This window comes from Erpetoichthys calabaricus, chromosome 4, assembly GCF_900747795.2.
Source record: "Erpetoichthys calabaricus chromosome 4, fErpCal1.3, whole genome shotgun sequence".
NCBI lineage: Eukaryota > Metazoa > Chordata > Cladistia > Polypteriformes > Polypteridae > Erpetoichthys > Erpetoichthys calabaricus.
The window spans coordinates 321,374,698-321,394,614 of record NC_041397.2 but is presented as its reverse complement, the minus strand read 5'-3'; the positions used below and the strand labels follow the sequence as shown (position 1 = coordinate 321,394,614).

At 43.8% G+C, this 19,917-nt stretch overlaps 2 protein-coding genes across 2 annotated transcripts in view; both read left to right on the top strand.

The window, feature by feature from the left end:
* The window catches only part of LOC114643526 (NACHT, LRR and PYD domains-containing protein 3-like), a 2,412,635-nt gene that overhangs the window by 1,138,233 nt on the left and 1,254,485 nt on the right, over positions 1–19,917 (top strand). The window contains exon 19 of the mRNA XM_051925773.1: positions 15,607–15,780. Coding sequence (XP_051781733.1) covers positions 15,607–15,780 — 174 coding nt within the window. The remainder of the gene's footprint in view (positions 1–15,606; positions 15,781–19,917) is intronic.
* Positions 1–19,917, top strand: part of LOC114643532 (butyrophilin-like protein 2) — a 678,491-nt gene that overhangs the window by 435,455 nt on the left and 223,119 nt on the right. The window lies entirely within an intron of this gene.

Below are 19,917 nucleotides of genomic sequence, written 5' to 3'. Positions count from 1 at the left end.
ACCTTCTCAGCTGTCCTCAAACACAATATGGACAGAGGAGCAATACACCACAGACCTCACTCCTGTGCCCAGCCACATGGGATCACTTTGGTGTCTGCAATTAATGTAATCTGCACATCATTAGGAGGAGCACTCAGAGAAAAACCAACAAAAACACCAGGAAGACACACAGATTCCACAAGAAAGTGAATATGACATGGAATGTGCAGACAGACTCCAAAAGATTTTGTTCTTTAAAGATGTAAAGCACCTTTGCAAACTGCTGATAGTTGGTTTACTCTCCATTGTATTTATCCCTCTGTCCCCAGGACCAGACCTCTTAATGGAGATCCAGGCTAGCGCCCAGTTGCCTTCCCTTGAGCCTCATATTAAAGGTAAGTGGTCCTTGTATTTCTGGTCAGTAGCCTCTCCACTCCTGTACTCATTGGTTCACCTTACTTGTTCTCATTTTGACTTTCAGGCCTCAGTGAGACACACAGAGCCGCTGTGTCTGAATTTCTGAGACCTCTGGATGATCAGCTTGTATCTGAAGATCCATTCACTAGCGCGGTGGGCCTTGAGACTCGATACATGGAGCTGATTGTCATCAAACAGGACATTAATGACAAATTGGCGAAGGCTGGGAAGACTCAGGAAAGACTTGAGGAAGAGGGAGCAGCAAAGAACTGTGAGCGAATCTGGACTGAGCATCTGTTTAAGAGAAGACCACAAAGTAAAACACCCCCAAAAATCATAGTGGTCAGTGGGGTGGCAGGAATAGGGAAGACCACTATGGTCCAGAAGATCATGTCTGAATGGACCAGAGGCACTCAGTACCAGAAGTTTGCGTTTGTCTTCCTGTTTAAGTTATGTGAGCTCAACCTCCTGGACAATGACAACGAGACACAAGTGTCTCTGACCACATTGATTGTAAGGCACTATAAACATCTCACTAATGACAGAGTAATAGAAATCCTGAAGAAACCTGAAAATCTGCTTTTTATATTTGATGGACTTGAGGAATACAAACACAAATTGGACTTTACAAATGTGCAGCTCTGCACAAACCCAGATGATGATGTTCCTGTCCATATCCTGGTCACCAGCCTGGTCAGTCAGACATTACTGAAGGGCTGCTCAGTCCTGATAACAAGCAGACCAACAGCTCTAGAGGGTCTTGACATAAAAAGAGCCGATCAATTTGCAGAGATTGCGGGATTCTTCGCTGATCAAAGACTGAATTACTTTAAGATGTTCTTTGGTGATGCTGATGTGGGCACCAGGGCTTTTCAGTATGTCAAGGAAAACATCATCCTGTACTCCATGTGCATCAGTCCCTCGTACTGCTGGATTATCTGCTCTGCACTGAAGAGCCACTTCATGACACCTGAAGAAGAGCGAGGAACTCCCCCCAAGACTGTCACTGAGATCTTTGTGATGTTTCTTCACAACATCCTGACCAATCACAAGCAAGAAACCAGTAAACAAAGAGGGATTCTGATCAGTCTGGGAAAGATGGCTTATTATGGGGTGGATAACAGGGTTCATATGTTTAATGAGAAGAAAAAGATGTCTAATTTTAGTCTCCAGCCAGTCCTGTCCTCTTCATTCCTCTTGGGGCTCCTGCGTAGACAAAGCACTCTGGGGCACACAACGTACACTTTCTACCACCTCACTCTACAGGAGTTCATGGCCGCCTGCTCCTTCTACCTCGATCCATCAGGAGGTGTGGAGGAGCTCCTGAAGAAGAGAGACTCAAGTAAAGATGGTGAATTTGAGATTGTCAGTCGATTTATGGCAGGACTGGCTTGGTGTCCTGTGCTTAAAACAGTGGAGGGAATCCTGGGGGACTTTGAGAGGAAGACTGTACAACATATACAGGAGTGGGTGAAGCAGAAAGCTAAACAGGTGCTACAGGGCCAAGATAAAAGTGAAGCTCTGCGAGTTTGTCACTTGCTCTATGAGACTCAGAATGAGGAGGTAATAAAAGACGCCATTGGAGTGAATTTAAGGATGGACTTTAGTGACATGACTTTATCTCCTCTTGACTGTGCTGTGCTGGCCTCTGTCATCAGCTGTGGAGAGCTTCATGATCTTAACTTGTCAGATACACCTCTGACCACTGAGTGCATCAGAAGACTGGCACCAGTGCTCAACTCCTGCATTGCAGTCCGGTGAGTGATGCGACTTTGACGAGTTCAGTTTTATCTGTCTGTTTAAATTCGAGTCACTGAGGGCACTGAGCTCCACTGTCATAGGCTCTTCCAATAAGCCCCACACCACTCAACAGGAAGTGATGTCATACTTTTAACAACATGCTAACTGTGCCGTCTCAATCTCAATGATCCTTTATAACACATTTTAGCCCCTGGTGTAAATAAGCAGCCTTTTAAAAACTGATGAAAGATTCAAGTATCACAATATATTATTTCAATGATCCTGCACTCATTGGTAGTTAAACAATCTGAAAAAACCTGCAGATTTTGTTTTTTTCTCCAGTCGTATGGAGTTTTGTTTTTGTTTTTTTCTGTCCTCCATGGCCATCAGACCTGACTTTATTCTTTGTTAATTAGCATTGCCTACTCTTATTTTTATATTTTTCTTTGTTCTTTCTTCATCTTGTAAAGCACTTTGAGCTCCATTATTTGTTTGAAAACGTGCAATAGAAATAAATGTTGTTGTTGTTGTTAATGAGGAGGGAACATTATTTGGTGCAAACTGTTAACACCATGGCTAAGAATAAAATTTAAGAGTGCGTAGGACTGGACTGCTCACAATTTAGAGAAGACCAGAGGATCAATGAGGGAGAGAACATGTTTATACATATGAGTAAATATTAAAGGCAGGATCAGTCAGTTTATCTTCAATGTCACAAACCCTGGAGATGTTTAAATGGCACTGCAGGGTGTTGACAGGAATTCTAAATGGCAGACTATTATGACATTGTCAGGTCTGAGGTCTTTATTTTCAGCTTCAGTAGACAGACTGAGTGACGATTGCTGGGCCTGGATTGAAGGCGGGATGCTGGAGGTTTGATTTTTCACAGTGATGTATTTTAATTTATTTTACTGTTTGCTACACTCACCACATGCCAAGATCACCTCATCTACCCAGTCTGGTGGTTCTTTTCCAAGCTTCTTAAATATTTCTGAAGTCTGCCCCTTATTCATACGATTTCACCCAGAAGTCCAGTGCAGGTTCAGTCCTCATCTCAGCCCCTTGTTCTCCCAATCTACTTCATTCAGTCGCTACTACAAGCTCATGACTACAGGTGAGGATCAGTTGGTGGGCTGATCAGTAAATATCAATCTTCATCTGAAAATTGAACTACTCTGGCAAGACATTCATAAAACAAAAAGACCATATGACACACGGTCATCAAATTCTTTCCTGTCCACAAAGCACATATAAGCCAAAGTGACAATCTTTTGTGAGTTCTCAAATAACCGTGCAGAAGCAAAGAGTTGGTCCAATGTTACAGGGCCAGGACAAAAGCTTCGTTGCTCCTCCTGAATCTGTTTATCTGGTATTAGATGGAGTCTCGATGCCAGTACTCTGGCTCATGTGTTTCCAGAGAGGTACAGGTGTGTAGTCACTCAGTAGATGGAATGTCTCTTCTACTCCTAGAGCCTTTATTGTCAGCCATTCCTCCCAGTTGTGCTCCTCAGGATATCTTCATCAGTCCTAACATGAGTGTTGAAGTCTCTCAGTAGGATTTCAGAGTTGAGAGATGGTGCCCTCGAGCGCTGAATCCCTTACCTCCAAAAAGGCTGAAAATTGTGTATCATGTCCTCGTTTCATCACAGTTAATGATATAATTATAGTTTAAACTGTCTCTTAGGTCTCTTCTTCCATCCATTATCCAACCCGCTATAGCCCAACTACAGGGACACGGGGGTCTGCTGAAGCCAATTCCAGCCAACACAGGGCACAAGGCAGGAAACAAACCCTGGGCAGGGTGCCAGCCCACCGCAGAGGTCTCTTCTTCATTTATTAAATTCATCTTGCTTAGAAAAAAAAAAAACCTTGAAATATTTCTCACTTGTTAGTAAATACAATATGAAGCAAAGTCAAGAACTTCTAGCACTAAGGCCATGCAGGGCGCAACAGTTGAACAACAGGTTCTCATGGAACAAACAACCAACAGGACAATTTAATCACCTCACTTTTTAATCTTGTGATTTGTGAGGAATCATGGTGATCCCACACAGCTTTTTCAAGCTGAGCCTTCCAGGCCATGTGAGTTTTCTGACCACCAGGTACTCACCAGACAAGACCTCCCAGAGGCCTGACCCCAGGAGTGCATTTGAAATCCTTGTGCTGGGTCAAGTTAACTTACAACAGTCGTATTTTTTCGGTTTACCCTTTGCCTGAGTCCTCCCATTCAGACCAGTCCAACACAGCTCACCATTAAAAGAATAAAAAGGCCTCCTCCATCCCTGCATGGCCTTAGTGCTAGAAGTTCTTGACTTTGCTTCATATTGTATTTACTAACAAGTGTGAAATATTTCAAGGTTTTTTTTTTCTAAGCAAGATGATTTTAATAAATGAAGAAGAAACCTCTGCGGTGGGCTGGCGCCCTGCCCGGGGTTTGTTTCCTGCCTTGCGCCCTGTGTTGGCTGGAATTGGCTCCAGCAGACCCCTGTGTCCCTGTAGTTAGGATATAGCGGGTTGGATAATGGATGGATGGATGGAAGAAGAGACCTAAGAGACAGTCAGCTCTGTTTGTAGCTCCATTACATTCCCACAGGAGACACAGAAAGTCACCACAATTATAGAGAAGGAGGTGGGATATTTAGGAAGCTGACTTTATCTGACTCCATGGTTTAATGTGTCTTACAGAACCAAGTTTGATAAAGAAACTTCACTGTGATCCTCCAACCAGGCTACTTAACTAGACAGATCAATCCAAAAATAAGGGCTCATCACACACATTACCTCTAGCATTCCTATGTTGTCTCTGCACCACTTATGGACTTCTAGATAGTGATGGAAAGCAAAGCTAGCTGGTCCAGAAAGGAAACAATCAAGCCACCTTTCTTTTTATGTGGCACCTCTGTAGAGTGAAGATCACTTCAGGGTTCTTTACAAGAATGGAGGTGTTGGACCATTGTGTACACATGCTTTATAACTCGAGCAGGTTAAACGTGAGTGTGACAACACAGTGAGACAGGCCTGTCCTCCCTCGACTCTTCTAAATACAGTAGATGAAGTGCACATACCCATGCTGTTTTAAAATTCAATTCAAAAGAAGAGTTTGATGACATTTGCCTTAGTTTGTCTACAGCAATGACCCCCATTACTGTCTCACACAACATCATCGACACTGGGGTCCAGATGGCAATCCCTGTTTATCTTGTCCATCACGCACTTGACCGCATTGCATGCCATTTTTAACTTGATTAATCTTTTGCTGCTGCTATTATCAACCATTTTGAATGTTGTTGCCCAAGTGTGAATTTCTACCTCTGTTTTGTAGACAATTAAACAATAAACACAAAAATGCCCCCATTTTAATCACTCACAGCTTGTCACTATGTGTGATAAACAAGATAAAAGAAAAACGTTTGGCACACATTTTACTTTAGTCATGGACCATGGAATCCCTCTGCAGCAGAGGGACGATTGTGAAGACACAGAGATAGCACAGGATAGCACAGGTCACCTCAGCCTAACCCTCAGCAGGAAGGATCCTTCCCCATGTGAAACACCTCCTGTAAATGGGCACCTTGGAATCCAAGAGTGTCTAAGTTGGCACTGCCTGTGTAGGACCACTGGCATACACACGCTGCTCTTAGCACTCAATAGCACAAACACCGGCTCGACAGACAGGAGTTAGGATGAGTTAAATGCTCAGAGTACTCAATTACAATGAATACACTTGGACCCTGAATACCATGAGGACTGATTGAGGTCATTGATGTTAGGTAGAATGCCTAGAGGGGGCTGGGTGGTCTCGTGGCCTGGAACCCCTGAAGATTTTATTTTTTTTGTTTTTTCTGTCCTCCCTGGCCATCGGACCTTACTTTTATTCTTTGTTAATTAGTGTTCCCTTATTTTAATTCTTATTTATTTTGTCTTCATCATGTAAAGCACTTTGAGCTACATTATTTGTATGAAAATGTGCTCTAGAAGTAAATGTTGTTGTTGTTGTTGTAGTGGTCACAGTGCTGTTAAGATTCAAAACCATCGCAGGGACGGGATTTATTTTTATTTTTCGATGGGGAAACCAGGAATGCACCCAGCTTTGGTCTGACTTGAACACATTCACTCACAGATACACAGTCACACAGCAGATTAAAGCAATGATAAAGTGGTATATTAAATAAAATGGAAAAGGAAATAATAATTAAGCTTACCCCCCCCCCCTTCCTCCCTATAGCAACGGCAAATAATAACAGAACAAAAAACAGCTAACAATAAACAATCCCCCCCACCCCCCCATTCCCAGCCAGCGGTCTCATATATAGCAAAACCTGTAAATGACAACAAGCACAACAAACACTAATGGCAAAGTCCAGAGCAAAGTCCAAATGTAGCAGCAACAGATGAATATTAGGGAGTGAGAATCCTGTGAGCAGTTCACTGAGATGAATATTAAATTTGTTCAACTGTTTCCAGAAGTGGTGAGGGAAGCCGTCAATGGGAGCACTCCCTTGGAAGAAGTTCCTACCAATCTGTTCACTCACACGAAACAGGTGGGCACGAGACAGACCATATATCCAACCAGGGACAGTAATCCAAGACAAGCCATGGGTGATGCAACAGGTGAAAACAGCAATGGAATAGTTAGACAAAAAACCGATTGATCCTCAACTTGCTGGTTCCTCCATTTAAAGAGCCTGCCTTCTTCCCAGCAGCCCCCATGTCCTTCATTGATGTCCATTAGAGCAACACCCTCAGGGCAGCTGGGATAAGCAGTCCTTTACCCTGCAATACTGCTGCACACTGAAAACTATACATCCAAATGAATATAAAAAGGCTTTATCCTATTTATTGAAGCACAAAACAATATACAGTAATAAAAAGTTAAAAGAAAACAGTAAGAAATAACTCAATTTGGTGTGTTGCCTACTGTAACTATTAGCGTCAATGATGCAGGTAAGATGTAAGAAATAAAGACAATAAGAGTCTACAAACAGGAGGACACAGACTCAGAGCTGCCTTTGTTACTACAAGATGTCTGACTAAGGCGCTGCCTTATTGAATTTGTATTAATTAGGTTCTGACCAGGGCCAGGATTATCACTAGAATTACCAAAGCCTATGAAAAAACTTGTAATTCCAGCCCACTTTAAATCCCTTTACACCTCTCCATCAGCATCTTTTGTGTTATAAATGTGTCTATAAGCACAAGTAGCAAGCAGCCTGCTATCCTATCACCCCACCAACGCAGAAAGGGTAGAAAGTTCTCTCAACTCAAGTCTGTTTACCTGTGTGTGAGTTTGCCAGGAGTTCTATAGGGTAAATACTATATCATTTTTTGGAATACATCCATGTCAAGTGTGTTCTGTGTCTACAACAATCTATTTAAAAACATCATTAAAACAGAAAAGTACAAATATGAAATAAACATTTTCACAAAAGGTACAAGTAGAACAAAACAAGTGCACTTTTATTCAAGACTATATCTGCAGAAAAAGAACCCATGATAGGGTGCGACATTGACACGTTTTTAATACAACCACTTTGGTGGCTCAGCAGTAAGAACTGCTGCCTGATAATCAAAAGGTCATGATTTCGACCCTGGACTGTTCCGTTTTGAGAAGTGAGCTGTTCTTATATTTACTATTTTAGAATAAAAACATAATAACAGCCGGTGTAAATTTATGGTACTTGTAAAGGTTAGCTTTGTTTTTTTTATTCAGTTTAATTCTCCCAGTTACATTCACGCTCCCCCCGATTGACACTGCTGTTTTCACATAAAACGCATTAGAACAGAGGTGAAATAAGATGATGACAAGGATTCTACATTGGAGAAAGAATGCACGTCGCACTTTTGCCATCGCTGTACTTTGTATATGTACACGGGAAGCTCTGCAGTCTACTTGTGACTTTACGCTGTAGGAAGATAAGTAAATAAATCAAGGTAAATAACATTCAATCTGGCTTTTATATCAGTAACATATAAATGTTTTTATATAAAGACCATCACAAAACATAACTTTGCACGATACGTTGGTGAGCTCTGTAAGCCGTGCTGTTTCTTTGTAGGACAGGTGTGGGGCAGACTGACTGGCAGGATGACGCCGGACCTCGTTTCGTATCTAAATCTAATTGTCCTCATCTGAGTTCACCTCTGTTATAGCACATCTTTATTTGAAAATGGCAGTGTCAGATCAGGGTGAGCGTGAATGTGACTGAGAGAATGAAACTGAACAAAAAAAAATGCTAACCTTTACAAGTACAATACATTTACACTGGGTGATACAGACTCAAATCAAATGTATGTTTTTAATATATAATAGTAACAATAAGAGCAGCTCACTTCTCAAAACGTTTATTTTGGGACACGTTAAGACTCGAACCCGGGACCTTCTAAATAGGAGTTGGCAGCTCTTACCGCTGTACTACCCAAGAAGTCACAATAACAAGCCACACTAACCCAATTTGTTTTTCTTCAGTTATAGTCTTGAATAAAAGCGCACTTGTTCTGTTATACTTGTTATATCTTTTGTGAAAGTGCTTATTTGATATTTGGACTTCAGTCTTCACACATTATACACTTCGTGTCTACATTTTGTTGTTAGTACTAAAACAGGAAAAAAGTTTGTCTTTTAGGTATGTGTTCAACATTTCTGTCATCTTAAACTTTCATCTTTGTAAACATGGAACACACATGAAATGCATGTGTTCCAAATAATGATATATTTTTAGCCTATACAGCTCTAGGTACCTGACTCTCTGATTAACAAGGCTTCAGGTGGGAGAGCGATTTTTGCCATTTCTGTGGTGGTGGGAGGATGTGATAGCAGTCTGATTGCTGCTTTTGCTTATCGACGCATTTACAAGACAAAAGACGCTGACAGAGAGGTGCGAACGGATTTTAGGTGATCTGGGTTTACAGAGTTTTTCATAGGCATTGGTAATTCTAGTGTTAATTATATTGCGCGCCCTCCTGATGACCCTACTAGTGTAGATGTCCTGTAGGGAGGAGAATGTTGCTCCAGAGATGTGCTGTGCAGTTTTAATTACATGCTGGAGTACCTTCTTTTCCTGCAAGGAGCAGTTACCGTGCCATGCAATAATAGAGCAGGTGATAACACTCTCTATTGTACCCCTGTAGAAATTGGTGAGAATTTTGGTGGGCATGCCAAATTTCTTCAACTTCCTCAGAAAAAACAGTCTTTTCTAATGAGATGTTGTGTATTATAAGACCAAGTCCTAGCTGATGTGGGTTCCAAGGAATTTGAAGATTTTTCCTTCCTCCACCTCAGCCTCACCGATGTAAATGGGAGTGTGCTGCAGCTTCCTCTTCCTTGGGTCAATAATCATCTCCTTGGCTTTATCTGTAATCCAGGGAGAGATTGTTTTCCTGATACCAGGCCACAAGTCCTGCCACCTCTGTCCTATATTTTGCCTTCACCCCCCAGTAATCAACCCTATGACTGTAGGGTCATCAGCAAATTGAATGATGCTGGTGTTGTTCTGAGAGGCCACACAGTCATAGGTAAACAGGGTGTAGAGCAGCGGACTCAGCACATAGCCTTGTGGGCAGCCGGTGCTGATTGTTCTTGTGCCTGATGTTTGGTTTCCCACTCTATCTGTCTGTAAGGAAATTCAGCACCCAGCTGCAGAGGGATGATGTCAGTCCAAGGGAGAGTTTATTGTACAGTTTCCAAGGGACAGCTGAATTGAACGCTGAGCTATAGTCAATAAAGATCATTCTTACATATGTGTCCCTGCTCTCCAGGTGTGTGAGGATTGTGTGGATGGCAGCATTGACTGCATCTTCAGTGGACCGATTTCGGCGGTAAGCATACTGTAGGGGGTCGAGGGTTGCTGGAATCAACTTCTGAATGTGTCTCATGACTAGTCTCTCAAAGCATTTCATCACAATAGGGGTGAATGCAATGGAATGATAGTCAATTAGACAGCTCACCTGGGATTTCTTTGGAAGGGACACGATAGTAATAGTCTTGAAGCAGGAGGGCACAGATGCCTGAGCTAGGGACAGATTGAATATGTCCGTGAGGACCCCGGTCAACTCCGATGATCAGGCCCTGAGTGTACGCCTTGGGATGGAGTCAGGGCCTGCTGCCTTATGGGGACTGATTCGACTCAGGATCTGACGCACCTCCGCTGGTGTTACTGACAACAGTGACTGGTGGCCCCCCATAGCAATGGGTGTTAAGCTCCTCGAAACAAGCAAACTCATTAAGCTCATCTGGCAGTGTGGCCTGGCTTGCTGTAGCCCACAGTGTCCTCTGTCTATAGTCTCCAATACGCTACAATCCTTGCCACATGTGCCGGGAATCCAAGGTGATGTAATAATCCTCCAGCTTCAGTCTGTACTGTCTCTTGACTTGTTTGACAGATTTACGCAAGTCATATCTGGTCCTTTTATAGTTATCTTCATCACCAGAAAAAAATGCACCAGAGCGGGCATGCAGCATAGACTGCACCTCCTCATTAATCCATGGCTTATTATTAGAATAGAGCCTAGAGCGTTTTATGGGAACGATGATGTCAGTATATGTGCTGATATACCCAGTTACAGCAGCAGCATACTCCTCCAAGTCAACCGTGGAGAGAGGCAGTTCTAAAAACACCCCAGTTAGTACTCTCAAAGCAGTCCTGAAGAGTTTGCTCAATATCTTCGTTCCATATCTTGATAATTTTATTTACTGGTGGAGCTCTCTTGAGGAGTTGTCTGTAGGCTGGATACAGGAACACTGACAGATGGTCTGACTGACTGAAGTGGAGGCATGACATTGCTCTGTAGGCATCCTTGACGTTTCTGTAAAGTTGGTCGAGAATATTACACTCCCTTGTTGGAAAAAATACATACTGGTGATATTTGGGTAGGACGTTCCTCAGGTTGCAGTGATTGAAATCACCAGCCACAAAAAAAACAGCATCAGAGTGGAGCAACTGTCTGCTGATGACATCATGCAGCGCCCCAAGTGCAGTTACATAGTCCGCCCGCAGTGGAATGTAAACAGACAGCAGATACACAGCACTGAACTTCCTCGGTAGGTAAAAAAAAGTCTGCATTTCTCCATCAACAGTTCAGTATCAGCGAGACAGAATTTTTCGACTACATGTACATCCATACACCATCTGTTGTTCACGTTGTATTATCGTAGTATTTCCCTCTACTTACCCTTTACCTGTTTTCCCAAGGGTAAGTGTTCTTGTCAAGTTCGTTGTCGGGTTGGTCTACTGTTGCACTTTAAGATGAACACACACATACATAGCTATACGCAGACACACAGACCCTAAACACAACAGTGCCCCATGAATGACACACACACACTGATTAACCCTTAGCACTTTAAACCACACAAGTGCCTTAGGAATAACACAGCCTGTCACTCTCCTACCACTTACTTATTGTCAGCATGAACAACATACGGTGTTTTAGTGATATCTCAGACCTAAATATTACTTTTGGTCTACAAGAATACATTTAAACATACAAAGACTCAGCACTCTTGACTATAGGCCATTTAATAGCCAATAATGCCTTACTTTACGTACTGTTGCCATCTGTTGAGTGGAACTCACACCCTCAGCCTTAATAAACCTCACAGCACTGCGTATGACAAACCTCCGGCCGCACCAGTTGCTCAAGAAATCTAACTTATTACTTCAATCACTTTATAGACATTAAGACAAAGCATAGAAAGTTAAAAGTAGCATGGTATTTATTACAAGAATAATAATAAAAGCACTGGAACAAAGAATAATGGAAAATAGGACTGATAGAAAAGTCAGGATATATATAATCTTTAAAAAAAAGCTTACAAAAAAGTTACAGATGACAAAGATGAATGTCGCAGGCAGCTTGTGATCTAGCACTCGTCATTGCTAATGATGCCTTTCTGACGACCAGTGACGTCTTCGTCCCTTCTTCTTTCTCCCTCCTTCCTTACTTCCTTACTCACTTACTCACTATATCGCTCCTCAGACAAGGCATATTTATTCTAAAATTGTACTGGGGGTTTGCAAGATATGATTGTTAGATATTCTGATTGGCTGGCTGTCACTATGAAGGATTAATTAACTGTCCGTTTTCCCAAAAAATAAAACTTTTTTATGTCTTCCTTTCCCAGCCTGTAAAATAATTAAATTATCCATCCTTTCTCAAGTTATAAAGTAATTGAACCACCAGCATGTCTTCCTTTCTTTGTTGAAACAGCTGTTTTAAAAGTGAGATATAACTGGGAAGAAGGCATGCTTTGATATGTCCTGAATGTAGTTCATCTGTTGTCTTATCTGGAACAAAATATAATGGAAATATAAATCAAAATGTACAGATTTTGTACCCCACAACACACGTACAAGCAAATGCTTCTTTCTGTGTTCTTCCCCTAGTCTGATGTACGGTCTCCGCGGTGCAAGGAATATGTGTGCAGCCGCAGTACCGAGTCCGGTGTACAGTCCAAGAGCCAGGTTTCTGTCAACATAAGAGAACAATAATCCCTTACCTCACGCTGGGTGGTCACTCTGGTTCTGAGCTTATCCATCTTGTTTACAAGCAAGTGGACATTAGCTAGTAACAGGCTAGGCAACGGTGGTTTTGTAGCCCTTGTCTTTAGCCTGGTGTTTAGCCCGCCTCTCTTTCCTTGCCTCTGCTTCGGGCGTACTGAGTGTCGACAAAGCTACTGTCTCTTGCCGGCTGATGTTAGTTAAGTCCAGCCACGGGAAGGAATCCAAATCCAGCAAGCTGGGTTTCAGCAAAATGTGCAGGACCCCATCCACAGAAGTTCCTCACGATTGTATTGCAATACTGCACAAGGTAGTAGTAAGTTTAAAAGGCACGATATCACTAACACAAAAACACGCTGAAGTCGGGAGAGCAAAGCAAATACGTCAGCCACGGTGGGTGCCATCATATTATCCTTTAAGAATGTCATCCCAATGATTTGTGGCTGTAAGCGGAGGAGGAATTCTCAGTACTTCACCTCTTCTCTTTAGTTTCCTTCTAAATATTTTATTAAGCCCGAGAGTTCATGTTGAGTCCACGTAGGTGTCAATGGGGACAAGTTAGGTGGAGAACTTCTGGTTCCTTTGTCACTTAAGACTGTGTCACCTAAGACTGGCCTTACTGTGTCACCTTCCCAGGCTTTCTGTGACCATCAAGGGGCTTACAGAGAGTCACCAACAGCAGATAGAAATGCACACGATGGCATAGAGTCATAGAGTCATAGAGAATGTCCTGATAATCTGAGGGTTTAGTTCTCTGAGGTTAATAAATGACTTGAGCCTTCATCTGCCGATCAGCTCCTCCACTGATGACGGTGACTTTATGATAAAATGAAAAGCCTAAATAACTCACTAACACAAATCCACCATCCTTCTGTCCTCCTTCTGTTTTATTTCTCTGTCAGCTCCTTCTCCACGTGTTCTCCAGTTTCATCTCCATTTATTAATGACCTGCTCTATCAGATGAGACCACCTACTTGAGCACCGAACCCCATTTCCACCACTCTTAGTCACAAAGTGACCCTAATTTCTGACATCACTTTTCTGCTCCTGATGTCCACGTGCACCTCTGTTGGTGTCCTGCACATCAGACTTGTGACGTGACCTCATTGTCGTGTATTCTACCCTCACAGTTTGAGTCTCACCTGTTTCTTAGACAAATCATCACTTGATTGATGACAATGGTGTCACAGTCAAATGCTTTATTACAATGCTGGCCCCTTCTAAACACAGGAACAGCTGCAGTGGATGCCAATACTCTTCAGTGTCACACACGTCATTGCCGTTGTCACAGAGTCACGCTCTTAGGATTTGCTTCTTAAAGCTGACATTTTTAGTGCTTTTAGTAATGTGTTGTGGAAGATTGTGAGAGGGGTGAAGGTTCACCGTCCCTGCCTGTACTGTTTTAATTGCAGGACTCCAGCAAACATCCTCCAACCCCTTACCTGCTTCACCGAGTGGATCCTGGCCCTTCACCGTTCCCTGATCCATCAGGCCACTCCCCACGGGATATGGCTGCAGATGCTCTTCCACCAACTGCTGTTCCTGTCTGTTCAGCGGGCCCTCGTCCTCTTCGAAATTGACACCCTGAGACCAGCAAAACTCCTCAAGGCAGTCTCCCCCTTCGAGTTAGGCAACCGGGACAAGGTAACATGACTCCCAGGGCAAACTCTCCCTGGGTTCGGTACCTACCTCCTGGATCCTGTCTCTCAGAGGCAGCATCCCATGCCTGGTCGCTATCTCTGGTGTGCCGATCTGGTTGCGGACGGAAGGCTCCTTTGGACTGCCTGCTGTCTTCAGGGTGCACCTGGCCGTCTTCCTTCCCATCGGGAAAGCGGTGCTTTCCGTGTGCATGCAGCGGTAGCAGCGTGGGTGAGTCACGCTCTGCTGTGCACCAACCCCAATAAACTCAGTCCTTATCTCTTTCTTTTCTTTTTCTTTTCTTCTGACTCCTCCATTCCTCTCCCACAAGCTCCGTCCTCTGCCTCCCGACTCCGGCTCTCCGAATGGAATGAGGCGGCCCCTTTCATAATGCACCCAGATGTGCTCCAGGCGCTCCCTGATGACCTTCCTGCAGCACTTCCTGGTGCGGTGGAAGTGCTGCAGTCCATGGCTCTGGGATCGTTCAGGAGCCCCCTGGCAGAGGACACGGTCCACAACTAGGTTGAGCTTCCAAGCTCTGTGGCCCCCATGAAATCCAGGGGGGCTGCCCTCTTGCGTCCCGGGGAAGATATTGCCCCTCTACCGCTCCTTCCGTTCTCCAGGCATCCCAGTGGGGCAAGGTCCTCGGTCGTCTATCACAGTGTATATATTTTAGTTTGCCCTAAGGAAGGCATTGAGAGAATCGCGTTGGCCCTCAGACTGTGAGTTTTATGTGGTCGGACCTTCTACCTCAAGAATCAGGACCCCTCAAACAGGCTGCCATGGGGGGCTTCACTTGTGCCTTTCAAACACAAAGGATTTGCTTGTGATTTAGGACTCAGCTATGAAGAGACGATTGTTTGGTTTTCTTTTCACATTCTTTCATATTCTGTCTGTTTATTATGGGATGTGTTGTTGTTCTTTTGATTTGTTTCCTGATCTTCACAGGTGAGTTAATGCTGGTGGTCCGGACTGCTGAATTCCTGATGATTCTCCTCCTTTTTTGAGCCCCTGACATGTTCTTCTTGTGATCTTCTGATTCTTTTCTCTTTCGGTGGCCCAGTCTGTCTGGACCTTCAAATGCAGGACACTGTCAGTCTCATGTCCTTCACATTCCTGTCCAGTGTCCACATGTCACTTTGAGTGACTTGTCACCAGTCAGTGTGGCAGGAAGGCAGAAGAGGCTGTCAGGTATATAGCACCTTACCTTATAAGGACAGTGGTGGTCTCAGGGTCAAAGTGCATTTCAGTGAAGACGGTGCAGTCATTAAGCCCTTGTGCTGTATGTCCTTCTGTCTGTCTGTCTGTCCTCACTCGTCTCTCTTCTTCTCCACAGGTTGATCTCATGTGGTCTCACCTCGGCCTGCTGCTCAGCTCTCTCCTCGGTCCTCTCGTCTCCAAACTCACGGATGACATATCTGGGGCTGAACAACAACAACCTGGGAGATTCAGGGGCTCGTCAGCTGAGTGAGGGGCTCAGGAGTGACAACTATAAATTACACACACTGGGGTGAGTTAAAAGGGGGAGGGGTGGGGGGTGTGAATGTGTTACTGATGGGTGTGCTGATCACATGACAGCACATGGAGTGACCAGAGTGACAGTGACATGTGGAGCTGACTGAGATGACAGACAGGAAGGACAACAAAGATAAGGAGAGACAGACAGAAGAGGAGGAGGAGGACCTGCTCTGTCAGATAAGACCACCTACTTGAGCACCGGACCCCATCTCCACCACTCTTCTCAAATCCTGTCTTCATGTCCTAATCCTGACTGTCATGACAATAATAAATCCATCTTGTGACACCAGCTCTGTGCCAGCTACCCTGAAGGTCTCTTCTGTATCCCCCCGTTAGGACAGTCTGGTCTTGATGTGACAATCTGAGATAACAAGTCTCAGTCCATCACTCATTTCTCTATTCTGTCTAAAGTCCTCAAGAGTGTCGTGGCCTCCCAACTCACCGTCACGTAACTGATAATCAGCGGAGAGCGGACACTTTCAAAATGGAGGATCTCAGCAGGATAACACAACATGTTACAGATCAGGTGTCACCTCAAGGTGGCTCATCTAACATGACAGTGACTTCAGTTGACACCAATGGCTGCACATCCAGTCCAATAGCACTTCTGGGATGAGCTGGGACTGCAACTGAGGAGCAGAAATGTGAGGCTGAGAAGTCTGAAGGACTGCGTGATGACAACATGGAGACAGAAATCCATAAGGAGCCATTTATGAGTTCTTAAGGTGTCAACACCTTGGGGAATTCAGGCTCTTTAGAGGCAGAGGAGGCCTACTTGGTGTGCCTAATAAAGTGGCCACTGGGTGCCCCTGCAGATCTTGAGCACTTTGCTCTTCTCCTGCACACCCACTTTACACTCTTTAGTCCAGCGGCCAAGTCCTTGTGCACACGTCATCATCTGCACTCACACTCACTTGTCTCTCTGTGTCTTCTGCTGGTCTCTCCTTGTCATCCCTCTTGTGTCCCCCATAGCAGGTTTGTCCCCCGCATGTCCTTTTCTCTGACACTTCACTAGACTGCCCCTCACACTCATACACTTGAACTTTTGTTCCTCTCTGTGCAGATCTCATCTTCATGACGCTCATTTCTATTTCTCTTATTTTCTTTTACTTCTTCTTCTTCTTCTTCTTCTTCTTCTTTATTCTCCCAGTATGACCTCACAAATTCCCAGTCCATGTGGTGCACCTGCCCAGTAAGTTCACTCTGATTCTGATCACTCCTGGTTGGGGTCACTAAGTGGCAGGGCCTCTCCCAGTAGCAGGAACTGAACACAAGCAGGATGGACAGGCCATCACAGAGGTTCCATAGTCAGGGGGTCTAACTGACCACCTCAGCGGCTCAATGTCTTTAAAAATCAAATAAGAAAAAATAAGAAAACTGTGAAGGAAAAACAAATGAGAGAAAATAATAATAATAATAATAATAATAATAATAATAATAATAGGTTACATTTATTGAGCACCTTTCACAAACCCAAAGTCGCTTTACATACAGAGTAAAAAAAAAAAAAAAATTACACAGATGATAAAAGTTCATAGAAGAGGAAAGTTTTCAGTTGCAATTTAAAAGTGCAGAAACAGGAGTAATCTCGGAGAGACTGAGGAAGAGAGTTCCAGAGTTGAGGGGCTAAAGCACTGAAGGACCTGCCTGTCCTCCCAGGGTGGAGAGTCTGGTACTCGAGGACCTGAGAGATTGACAAGGAGTGTAAGGAGCAAGTAGCTGAGTGAGGTAGAGGGGGGCAAAGGTTATGTAGGGCTTTGAAGGTGAGAAGCAGAATCTTGAATTTAATCTTTGATGGCACCAGTAACCAATGAAGATGGGAGAGAACAGGGGAGATGTGAGCAGAATGCTTTATGTGGCTGTGGAGTTCTGAATGTCCTGTAGCTTCTGTGTAGATTTTGCAGGGAGGCCAATGAAGAGGGAATTACAGTAATCAATACGAGACATTATGAAACAATGAACCAGAGTTTGAGCATCAGACAAGGACAGAAATGGCAGGCAATGTTACGGAGATGATAGAGTGAATTTTTGGAAAGAGACCTAATGTGTAACTCAAAGTTAAGTGATTAATCAAACGAAACACCAAGATTTTGACAACAGGAGCAGGTTTGACAAGTGGACCATCAACAGAAATAGAGAAATTGAATGCCTTAGAAAGTTGTGATTTTGGACCTACCAGTAACACTTCAGTTTTATTGGCATTAAGTTTGAGAAAGTTATTTTCCATCCATAGCTTAAGATCAGTGATGCAGTCAGTCAATGTACTGGGAGGCGAGTCTGTCCTAAGATATAACTGGATATCGTCTGCATAACAGTTAAGGCCATGTCTGTGAATAATCTGACCCAAAGGAAGGATATAAAGTAGAAAAAGTAATGGCCCAAGGACTGAACCCTGAGGGACACCATGTGACACACAGGTGAGGTGGAGGATTTCTATCGGCCGAGTGTGACAAACTGTTGCCTATTAGTAAGATAAGATGTGAGCCATTGAAGGGCTAAGCCAGAGATGCCTACAGCAGAGAGACGTGACAGGAGGATTTCATGGTTAACAGTGTCAAATGCTGCACTTAAGTCAATAAGGAGGAGAATATTAAGTGAACCACAATCTGCAGACCGGAGAAGATCATTGACTACATGGAGAAGAGCTGTCTCAGTGATGTGCTGTGTACAAAAGCCAGACTGAAAAGGCTCAAAGAGTGTATTATCTACAAGAAAAGCATGGAATTGTGTAGCCAACACCGTTCCATCACCTTAGCCAAAAAAGGGAGATTAGAGATAGGCCTGTAACTGGAGAGAGAAGAAGGATCCAAGTCAGGTTTTTTAAGGATTGGGGTAACTGCAGCAGTTTTGAGGGCAGTAGGGACAGAACCTGAGATGAAACCTACATTTACCAATGAGGCAACAGGAATACTAATTATGGATGAGCATGTCTTAAGTAGAGAAGTGGGGCAGGATCAAGCAGACAGGAGGAGGAATTAGACTTATTAATAAGTTCAGAGATGGCAAGAGAGTCAGCAGGTAAGAAACAAGTGAGTCTTGATGATGGAGATGGCAGATCAGAATGAGTGAGTGAGTGACTGTGGTGTGGAGGGGAAACTGTGACAGATTTGATCAATTTTGGTATTAAAGAAATGTAAGAAAGCCTGACACTTTTCAGCTGTATTAGGGCCTGCTAGAGGAGGGCGCTGGAGGAGTTTATTAACAGTTCTAAAAAGAGTTCTAGGCCTGGACTTAGCACCATTTATGACAGAGGAATAATAGTTGGAGCGAGCCATGTTAAGGGCGTCCTTATATTTAGGTATGTGCTCAGTGTAAAGCTGTGAATGAACTATGAGGCCCGTTTTCTTATAAAGCCGTTCAAGTCGCCATCTAGTGACTTTCATAGCTCTGAGCTCATCGTTGTACCAGGGACAGGAGTGGGAGGCTGCAACATGCCTAGTCCTTAAGGGAGTAAAGTTATCTCACAGTTGGGAAACACAGCTGTTATAAAGGGAACCCATGTTTTCAGGAGAGGGAAGACTATGCAATTCAGAAAGAGACGAAGACAGAAGGGAAGCAGCAAACAAATCAGAATTAACAGACCTAAAGTTGCGATAGGAGACAGACGTTTTCTTGACAGATGTAGTGGTAATAATGCTAAAGTTACATTCAATAATCTTATGATCAAGAATACCAGAGAGTGAACCTGAGACAGAGACGTTATTCAAGCCATTTGAACAAAGCAAGTCAAGAATATGACCCTGAGTATGAGTGGGGAAATCCACATGAAGTGTCAAGTCAAAGCAATCCAAAGGTGAGATAAATTCAGCTGTAAGAGAGCAGTTGATATCAACATGAATATTAAAATCACCAAGGAAAAGGAGGAAACACATGTGGACCCCCAGTTCTCCTCCCCGTCCTAAACATGTCACTTGTCACTGAGGTTTGACCTCGGCAGGCTAAGCTGGTCCAGGATGTGACGTCAGGCCGAGTCTTCAAGGCAGGCGTCCTGAGCACATGGCAGACCACCACAGACCCTCACGGTTGTCCCCTTCACTCAGATGACTTTCTTATCATGAGGACACTAAAGATGTCCCTTCACCGACTGTGACGTGTGTTGAACCCGAGTCTCTGTGGCCTGTAAACACAC